The sequence below is a fragment of the Panthera onca genome, chromosome E2, assembly GCF_046562875.1.
Source record: "Panthera onca isolate mPanOnc1 chromosome E2, mPanOnc1 haplotype 2, whole genome shotgun sequence".
Taxonomy (NCBI): domain Eukaryota; kingdom Metazoa; phylum Chordata; class Mammalia; order Carnivora; family Felidae; genus Panthera; species Panthera onca.
Genome location: NC_138353.1, coordinates 3,539,730 through 3,549,253, shown reverse-complemented (window position 1 = coordinate 3,549,253; position 9,524 = coordinate 3,539,730). Strand labels below are relative to the sequence as shown.

The window sequence follows — 9,524 nt, the reverse complement described above, 5'->3', positions numbered from 1 at the left end:
GTTTCTTTTTTAGTCTGGGGGTTTTGTTTTGGTAGTCTGAGCTCTGCAAACTAGTTTGAATCAGTCCTGTCCAGTGATGTATTTCTGGGCCAGATACATTGCAAATACTTAATAAATACGTGTTGAAGCTTGGGTCACAAGGGGGTGACCAGGAAGACAGGCCAGGAAGACAACAGTTTATGGATCAGGTGAGGCCTCGGATGTGGTCAAAATATCTGCAAAGCCTGCTGCCTTCTCCAGCCTCAGCCCTGGGGAAATGACAGCCAGGCTGTTCCCCTTCCTGCCTGGCTGCTGATGTGACAACCCCATGACCAGGCAGACCAGCCTCCGAGTGGCCACGCCCTGTGCTTCTGTCTGTCCTCCAAGCACCAAGGTCCCTCCATCTGCACAACAGGGACAGAGGCAGGAGACGCCATGACCCCCACCCTCACGACCCTGCTTCTCCTCGGTGAGATCTCAGGAGGGGAGAGGACGCCCTAGTCTGGGAGGAACCTGCGTCACAGCCAGGCCCTGGGCTGTTAGAGACCCCAACCACAGGAAGCTCTGGGAAGGAGGGGTTCTGCTCAGGATTTGGGGCAACCCTCTCACAGGAACTCTTTTCCAGGGCTGAGTGTGGGACCCAGGACCCGAGCTCAGGCAGGTGAGTGTGTCCCCAGGTGTTCCATCCCACCTCCTCACTGAGGACAGGGGTCACCCACCAGGCAGCTGGGAATGGAGAACAGCAGTTCTGGGCGGATGGAGAGGGGACGTCTGGGGTTTGGGGCTGAGCTGGGAACTGGGGATGGGGAAGGTCTTGTGACCCAGCCTCTGTTTCCTTCCAGGGGCCCTCCCTGCACCCTCCCTCTGGGCTGAGCCAGGCTCTGTGGTCCCTTGGGGTAGCGCTGTGACCATCTGGTGTCAGGGAATCCTGGAGGCCCACGAGTTCCATCTGGATAAAGACGGACACTCAATGCCCTGGGACAGACAGAGGCCACTGGAGCCTGGGAACAAAGCCAAGTTCTCCATCACATACGTGAGAGAGCAGTATGCAGGCCGATATCACTGTTCCTATCAAAGCTCCACTGGCTCCTCAGAGCGCAGTGACCCCCTGGAGCTGGTGGTGACAGGTGCGAGCCCCCTCAGGGTCCCCGCCCCAGGCTCTGCCCTCAGGGAGGGGGTCTGCTCCCAGAGCGTCTCCCTTTCAGAGTCCAGCGCTGGGCATACCGTGGGGGGATCTGGGTCCTATTTAACGTGTCCCTTCCTCCTCTCCTAGGTTTCCATGCTGAACCCACTCTCTCAGCCCTGCCCAACCCCATGGTGACTTCAGGAGGGAAGGTGACCCTCCAGTGCACCTCATGGATGGGATTCCATAGGTTCGTCCTGATGAAGGAAGGAGAACCCAGGCCCGTCTGGACCCTGGACTCCCAGGAACCCACCAGTAGACAGTTCCAGGCCCTGTTTCTTGTGGGCCCTGTGACCCCCCGCGCCAGGTGGACATTCAGATGCCATGGCTATTTCAACAACACTCCCCAGTTGTGGTCACAGCCCAGTGACCCCCTAGAACTGCTGGTCTCAGGTGAGGGAGTCTGATTTTTGTTGCATCCATGTTTTGACCACCAGACAGGTTATGGAGGCTCTGCTTCCAGGGGAGCCCCAGATCAGAGGGTGGGGGGAGGAGACACGGGGATCTCACAGGTCAGAGAGACAGAATGTGAGAGACACTGAGACCTGGGGGTCAGGACAGGAGAAGAGAGGTTTGGGGAGAATCTGCTCCTCAATCCACGACTGGTTGTCTCCCAGGTGTGTCCAGGAAGCCCTCCCTCCTGACCCAGCAGAGCCCTGTCGTGACCCCTGGACAGAGGCTGACCCTCCAGTGTCGCTCTGACGTCGGCTATGACAGATTCGCTCTATACAAGGAGGCGGCACGTGACCTTCCCCAGCACCTTAGCCTACAGCCCCAGGCTGGGCTCTCGGGGGCCGACTTCCCCCTGGGCCCAGTGAGCAGCTCCCACGGGGGCCGGTACACATGCTATGGTGGACACAACCTCTCCTCCGAGTGGTCGGCCCCCAGTGACCCCCTGGACATCCTGGTCACAGGTGAGGGGACACGGGTTCAGTCAGGGCCCCAGACTCTGCACAGGCCCTGCTGGGGGCGTCCCAGGTGGTGGTGGCTGGGATCAGGGGTGTGGGGTCCCCAGGGAGGGAGAGAGACAGAGAGACAGGGGATGGGGAAGGGGAGAGACTCAGAGGACAGACAGACTCAGTTCAGAGCAAGGATGGACAGCCCTTCACCCGCCTTCCTCTCTCCAGGACAGCTCCTCTCCACACCCTCCCTCTCGGTGCAGCCGGGACCCATGGTGGCCTCAGGAGAGAATGTGACCCTGCTGTGTCAGTCCTGGAGCTTTGTGGACACTTTCCTTCTGTCCAAGGAGGGGGCAGCCGACCCTCCCCTGCGTCTTAGATCAAAGTACCGAGTTGGACATTACCAGGCCAAATTCTCCATGAGTCCTGTGACCTCAGCCCAGGGGGGGACCTACAGGTGCTACGGCTCATATAGCACCTCCCCCCACCTGTTGTCACACCCCAGTGACCCCCTGGAGCTCCAGGTCTCAGGTGAGGGGCCCCAGCCCTGTCCCCTCTGTGTCCCAATGTTGTCTTCAGGGCCCTGTGCCCAAGAGAGCCCTGGGCTGAGACATAATGGAAGGGGCTCAGGGGAAGTGTCACCCGAGGGGTCCGCCCCTCAGAGCACAGGAGGGAAACACGCCCCTCCCTCCCTGCCCCTTCCCTTGTCCCCGTCACCACAATTCTCCAGGTGGAAGAGGAGGGCCCTGGGGGCCGCAGGGCACATGAGGGAGAAGACTATAAGCAGAGACAGGGTCTTGAAGGGAAACTCCAGCCCCCTCCTCTACTACTGCCTTTCTCCCCAGGATCCTCTGGAGAGCCCGGCCCCCCAGCCACAGATCCCAGCTCAACAGCTGGTGAGTCACGGTGGCTTCTGTCCAGGGCTTTCCTTCCTGTGTTTCAGAGATGCCAGGGCGGCCACCAGGCTCCAGGGGCTCTGAGGCCAGGGGGAGGAGGGCTGGGGTGGTCATGGCAGAGGGAGAGGGTGGGGGCCCAGCTGGGGAAGAGGCAGCCCCCTCTGCCCCCCCCCCCCCCCGACCCCAGGAGCCTCTGCGGGCAAGTGAAGGTCTCTGTCAGGAGGAGGCAGGTGGGTCCATGGGAGCAGGGATTGGTTACACCGTCAGTTCAGGCACCTCTGGAGACGCTGGCTTGGACACGCCCCTCCCCTGCCTGGGCCTCAGTTTCCCCAGGTGTAAAGGAGAGAGTCGTGGCCCAGATTAGATTTCCCCTCAGTTCTGGCCGTGGCTCTGGCCCCCTCCAGGGGGAGAGGAGGGCTCACGGGGAAGCCCCTCCGGGTCGGGATTCTATGGGGACCTGGCCCTCTGCAGCGGTGGGATGACCCTGGATGGGGAGGGACGGGAGGACAATGGCTGGGGGCCTTCAGGTAGTGAGGGGAATCTGGAAGGACCCTCGGCCCCAGACGAAGATGCTGGGACAGACCCGCCTGCAGATAAGGAGCCCAGAGCCCCAAGCTGGTGTCGGCCTGGGGGGGCAGCATGAGGAGAGCGCAGGGAACCCACAGCCTGGGTTCCAGTCCCAGCCCTGCCGCCTCCACGCTGGGCCACCTGGGACACGTGGTCAGCCTCCCTGTGCCTCACTTTCCTGTCTGTGGAGTGGGGGGGGGCGGGGGCGGGGCGGCAGTCCCCTGCTGCGTGACCCTTGACAGGGTCAGAGGTGAATGCCCAGAGCCCAGCACGTGCCTGGCACACAGCAGGCGCCCAGTTAAATGGCATCACTGGCTCCTTCACGGTGTGGCTCTGCCCAAGGTCCCAACCGGTACCTGTACGTCCTCATCGGGGCCGCGGGGGCCTTCGTCCTGCTGCTCTGCCTCCTCGTCGTCCTCCTCGTCCGTCGCCGGCGTCAGGGCAAAGGCAGGAAGCCGGGTGAGAAGGGACGGGGGTGACCAGCCCCAGGGGGTGGTGGCTCTCCCGTGGGTGGATGGAGAGTGGCTCAGGGCACCAGCCAGAGGGAAACCAGATGCGGGAAAGGCCAGCGTAGAAAGACACTTCTGCAGAGTCTCACGTCGGAGAGGCTAGAAAGAAAACACGTAAGGTCGGCACCCATGTGCCAGTTGAAGGTGTTTTCCTCTTTTCCGTCTCGGGAGATGTTGAAACACGGGCAATATGTGTGAAGGGTTCCTTTCCTCTGGGATTATGTGGCGGGGGTCGTAACCTCCCAGCCCGGGGGGAGGCTGATTTCCAACTTCCTGCAGGGGCCGCAGACCCAGAGCCCCAGGACAGAGGCCTGCAGGACAGGTAACTCGTGCCCGCAGACCCCCGGGCCCCCACCCGCCTGCCCGTCTATGCCCCCTAACACCCCATCTCCTCCCCAGCTCCGGGCCAGCTGCCGCCACCCAGGAGGAGACCCTCTGTGAGAGGAGTGGGGGCACCCCGGGGGGTGGGGGCTGGGAGGGGCTGGTGGCTGGGAGTGAGGACCGCGTTCCTGCACGCGTGGCCTCGGCCCCTCACCCGCCACTGGAGCCCCTGGACGGCGGGGTGGGGTGTGAGCCCAGGGGACCTTGCCAAGAGACACGCCCCCCTTTCTGCCCCAGCAGATGCCGCCGTGCAAGACGCACAGCCCGAGGAGGGGGTGGAGCTGGACCAGCGGGTGAGACCCCTGCTCCCGTGCAGACCCCGAGGGCCCTCCTGGTGCCAAACGTAAACCAACGGACACTCCTGTGTCCTCACACCACCCGGTCGTGGCGGTGTCCCACGGGTGCCCTCTCCCTCCTTGGGCACCCCGGGGCCTCTTGCCGTGACCTCGCGGGACCTCCCACATGCCCCCCGTGACTGGTCCTCACCCGCCGTCGGACTTCCGGTTGTTGGGGTGCTCGCTCAGGTCTCAAGAGGGTGCGTGAACACCCGCAGGTCTCTAGGCCCCGTTCGTTCATTTGCCCGGCAAATGTGCACGGAGAGCCCACCGTTTACCAGGCCCCACCTAGTGCTGCAGGCACGACAGTGAGCAAACCTGACCCACGCTCGGCGAGCTCACCTTGTGGGCGACAGACCATATGCGAGGAAGTGGGCAGTGTCCTGGAGTGCAAAGCGTGGCTGGGGAAAATAAGGCAGGAGGTGGGGGTAGCAGGCGCAAAGGTCCTTAGGCAGCAACATGCGTTTTCAGGAAGGTGGGGGTGACGGCCATGTGGTTGGAGCCAAATGAGCAAGAAAACAGTGTCAGGAACAGATTCAGAGCCGTAGGAAGCACCCAGATGCCCCAAGGCTCAGGAAGTCCCTGAGGAGTCCACCAGGAGATTGACCTAAGCTGCCTAAAAGTTCGAAAGCATCACTCTGGCAATAGTGTGGAAAACTCACCGAGGCTGTCGAGTGGGATCAAGGAGACGAATCTCCCCCTCACTGTCTGTCTCCAGCAGGACGCGGAGGATGGAGACCCCCAAGGAACGACGTATGCCCAGGTGAGCCACCTTGAGTGATCTTGAATCAAGACTCAGTCGGGGACCGGCCACTTCTCCTTCCCCCCTGTGGGGGGGATTGCCGGACACAGAAGACAAACAAGCAGAGGAAGACAGGCAGATGGACAGTCAGGTGGGTCCTCTCTTCTCCAGGCTCCCAGGCTCCCCCCACGCTAACCACACACCTCCCCTCTCCCTCCGCCCACGGCAGGCTGCCGCATCTGACGCCCCCCCAGATGTGACCTACGCCCAGCTGAACCGCTTGACGCTCAGACGGGAGACGAGTGCACCCCATTCCTCCCAAGCCGGGGAGCCTCCAGCAGAGCCCAGCGTGTATGCTGCTCTGGCCATCCGCTAGCCCAGGAAGGACCCACACCCCACACTCCAGGGAGGGGACCGCGGGGACCCCAGGAGGCGCGGGAGCTGCCCACAGAGGCCGCCTAATGGCCCCGGCCAGCCTGGACTCCTAACATAGACCAGTAAGAACTCCTGGGACCCTCTGGGAGTGACCGGATTCTGCCATCAAAGATAGCTAGAGCCTCTACATTTTGGAAATAAAGCAACAGACTTCTCGATAATCCGTGAGCGAAATGAGAAACCCAAAATGGAAATGGGAGAATGCTTACGCTGAATGATAATGCAAATGTTACTCATCAGACCTATGGTGCAGGAAAATTAACAACCAGGAACGAATATATTAGAAAAGAAAAAGCCTAAAATTAACAACTCAGGCAACAAGAGATGTTGGCAAGGATGCGGAGAAAGAGGATCTCTTTTGCGCTGCTGGTGGGAATGCAAACTGGTGCAGCCACTCTGGAAAACAGTATGGAGGTTCCTTAAAAAACTAAAAATAGAACTAACCTACGACCCAGCAATTGTGCTAGTTAGGTATTTAGCCAAGGGACAGAGGTATGCTGTTTCAAAGGGACACATGCGCCCCAATGTTTACAGCAGCACTATCAACAATAGCCAAAGTATGTAAAGAGCCCAAACGTCCATTGATAGATGAATGGATAAAGAAGATGTGGGGTGTGTGTTTGTGTGTGTGTGTGTATATATATATGTGTATATATATATATATATATATGTGTGTGTGTGTGTGTGTGTGTGTGTGTGTGTATATATATATATATATATATATATATATATATATATACATACATATAATGGAGTATTACTCGGCAATCAAAAAGAATGAAATCTTGCCATTTGCAACTATGTGGATGGAACTGGAGGGTATTATGCTAAGCGACCTAAGTCAGTCAGAAAGACAAATATATTATTTCACTCATGTGGAATTTTAAGATACAAAACAGATTAACATAAAGGAAGGGAAGCAAAAATAATAATAAACAGGGAGGGAGACAAACCATAAGAGACTCTTAAATACAGGGAACAAACTGAGGGTTGCTGGAGGGGAGGAGGTGGGGGGCTAAATGGGCAAGGGACATTAAGGAGGACACTTGTTGGGATGAGCACTGGGTGTTATATGTAAGTGATGAATCACTAAATTCTATTCTTGAAATCATTTTTACACTATATGTTAACTAACTTGGATGTAATTTTTAAAAAAGAAGAAGAAAGGAAAAGAAAAAAGCCTAAAAAGTCAATGATCCAAGTTATCATACCAAGAATTTAGAGGAGGAAAGAAGCAAATTATTCCAAATGAAGATAGAAGGAAGGAAATTATAGTGATAAGAGTAGCTACTAATGAGGACAAACAAAAAATAAAGAAGAATCAATAAAGCCCAAAATGTTCATTTTTTAAAACATTAATCACATTTATAAATCCTAGTCAAAATGGCCAAGAGTGGGGGCCACCCATTATCATTTTCAGGAGGGCATCACATCCTACAGACTTTAAATCAATAATAGAACATGATGATCGATTGTATGCCAATATATTAGAAAATGTAGATGAAATGAACACAATCCCCAAAAATACAAGTTTCCAAAATGATGAAGGATAAGTAGAAAATATGTATCACCTTATGTATACATTAAATGCATTGACTCTGTGATCAAAAATCACCCCCCAACTGAAGTGTGAGGAAACTGACAGAAATGGAGAGCAGAATGGTGGCTGTCAGGTCTGGGGGTGCAGAAATGGTGAAGTGTTGGTCAAGATTATAGGTATAAGATTAAGAGATATATAGTTAGTTCTAAGATTATACATTCTGGGGATCTAATGTACAGCATGGTGACCATAGCTATACTGTATCATCTTGAATGTGGCAAAGAGGGTAGATCTAAGATGTTCTCATCATATAAAAAAGGCAGCTATGTTATGGGATGGAAGTGTTAGCTAATCCCATAGTGATAATCATCTTGTAATATATACATGTGTCTGTTGAGGAGGCTTCATTGGCAATTTCCTCCAAACACTTACAAAACACACACACACACCAGAATTACACAAGCCTTTCTTGAGAATAATAATAAAAAAAGGAAGTAATATTTTATCAGGTTAGGAAAATATTGACACCAAAGCCTGGAAAGGAATTTATAGAATGGGAAAGGCACGGAACGATGTCTCACATAAACTTAGATGTAAATCTCTAAACAAAACATTCACAAATAAGATTCAGCAGTATATAAAAAGGACAATACATCATGACCATACTGGATTTTGCAGGGGAGAGGAAGAACAGAGTAGCTTAAAGTATTAAAAATCAATCAATATAATCCAATACATTAACAGAATAAGTTAAAAAAAATGACCATCTCACAAACTAGTGGTTGCCAGAGGGGAAGAGGGTGGGGATGGGTGAAGCAAATGAAAGAGCTTAAAAGGCATAAACTTCGAGCTATAAAATGAGCCACAGGGATGAAAAATACAGCATAGGGAATATAGTCAATAATACTGTAATAATTTTGTTCTGACACTAAATAACTACACTTCATATAGTGAGCATTTCATAATGCATGTAATTGTTGAATCACTATACTGTTCACCTGAAACTAATATGTCAACTGTACTTTAGTTAAAAATTAAAAAAAATGAAGAAATCTCAACAGGTGCAGACAAAGCTTTTGATAAAATACACCAACAATTCATCATGAAAATAAAAACTCATCAGATATATAAAAGGTTGTTTCTTAGAACTTACAGAGGCATATTTAGCAATCACCACTTAGCCAATCATTTTTAAAGGTGAGAACTTTAAGTCCTCTCTCTGATTGGAAATGATGCAAGTATGTTTCCTATGACCATTTGTATTCAGCATGGCATTGAATTTATTTAATTGGAGGTACCAACCAATTAAATGAAGCAAAACAAAGTGATAAGCACTGAAATGGATAAGAATAATAATTGTATTGCTTCAAGATTATACAGGTGTGTGCACAGAAGATAAAAAATAATATAAAGATGTATTATCCAAATTAAAAAGTTTCCTTGCCATTTGCAGTGATGTGGATGGAGTTAGAATGCATTATGCTAAGTGAAATAAGGCAATCAGAGAAGACAAATATATGATTTCCCTCATATGTGAAATTTAAGAAAGAAAACAGATGAACATATAGGAAGTAGAGGGGGGAGAGAGAAGAGAGGGAAACAAACCATAACGACTCTTTAGAGAACAAACAGGGTTGATGGAGGGAGGTGGGTGGGGGATGGGCTAGATGGGTGATGGGTATTAAGGAGGACACTTGTTGGGATGACCACTGGGTGTTGTACATAGGTGATGAATCACTAAATTCTACTCCTGAAAACAAGATTGCACTGTATGTTAACTAAAAAATTTTTTTTTTAAAAATTCCAGATTTACTGGATACATGGTCAATATTTAGAAATCAGTTGCATTCAGAGTTCCAGTTCTGGATGAAGATAGAGTAGGTGGATGCCCCCCTATTTCTTTATACCGGTGAGACTGATTATTTACTTCTGACCTCCAGAATTATAATAAATCTATGTTATCTTAAGATACCAAGTTTGTGGTCATTTATGACAACAGCAATTAGAAACTAATACAACCCCTTAAATTTTCTTTTGATTAATGTTTGCATAGTACAC

General features: G+C 52.4%; 1 protein-coding gene across 16 annotated transcripts; it reads left to right on the top strand.

Annotated features, from left to right (window-relative positions):
- The first annotated feature begins 324 nt into the window (after window positions 1-324).
- On the top strand, window positions 325-9,433 carry LOC132675856 (leukocyte immunoglobulin-like receptor subfamily B member 3). Of its 16 annotated transcripts, XR_014136202.1 has the most exons (14): window positions 378-448; window positions 605-640; window positions 822-1,106; window positions 1,253-1,555; window positions 1,780-2,076; window positions 2,290-2,592; window positions 2,907-2,957; window positions 3,867-3,983; window positions 4,313-4,355; window positions 4,433-4,470; window positions 4,652-4,707; window positions 5,468-5,512; window positions 5,721-5,988; window positions 9,274-9,433. XR_014136202.1 is itself a non-coding variant. In XM_078439309.2 (13 exons), the coding sequence occupies exons 1-13, from the start codon at window positions 415-417 to the stop codon at window positions 5,865-5,867; spliced, it is 1,749 nt and encodes a 582-aa protein (XP_078295435.2). In that variant the 5' UTR covers window positions 378-414; the 3' UTR covers window positions 5,868-6,087. The 16 variants fall into 16 exon arrangements, 11 of the variants coding, with proteins under 11 accessions (XP_081647583.1, XP_078295426.2, XP_078295435.2 ...); XR_014136204.1 differs by lacking the exon at window positions 9,274-9,433 and having other exon boundaries at window positions 4,655-4,949; window positions 5,471-5,512; window positions 5,721-5,740; XR_014136203.1 differs by lacking the exon at window positions 9,274-9,433 and having other exon boundaries at window positions 4,652-4,949; window positions 5,471-5,512; window positions 5,721-5,740.
- The last annotated feature ends 91 nt before the right edge of the window (window positions 9,434-9,524 follow it).

What these genes read in the sequence shown, in the direction of transcription:
- LOC132675856 (XM_078439300.2), top strand. Translation starts at nt 415, where the DNA reads ATGACCCCCACCCTCACGACCCTGCTTCTCCTCG. An exon ending in CCTGGAGCTGGTGGTGACAG is followed by an intron (nt 1,107 to 1,252) that starts GTGCGAGCCCCC and finishes CTCCTCTCCTAG; the next exon opens with GTTTCCATGCTGAACCCACT. An exon ending in GGGTGGAGCTGGACCAGCGG is followed by an intron (nt 4,708 to 4,967) that starts GTGAGACCCCTG and finishes GAACACCCGCAG; the next exon opens with GTCTCTAGGCCCCGTTCGTT.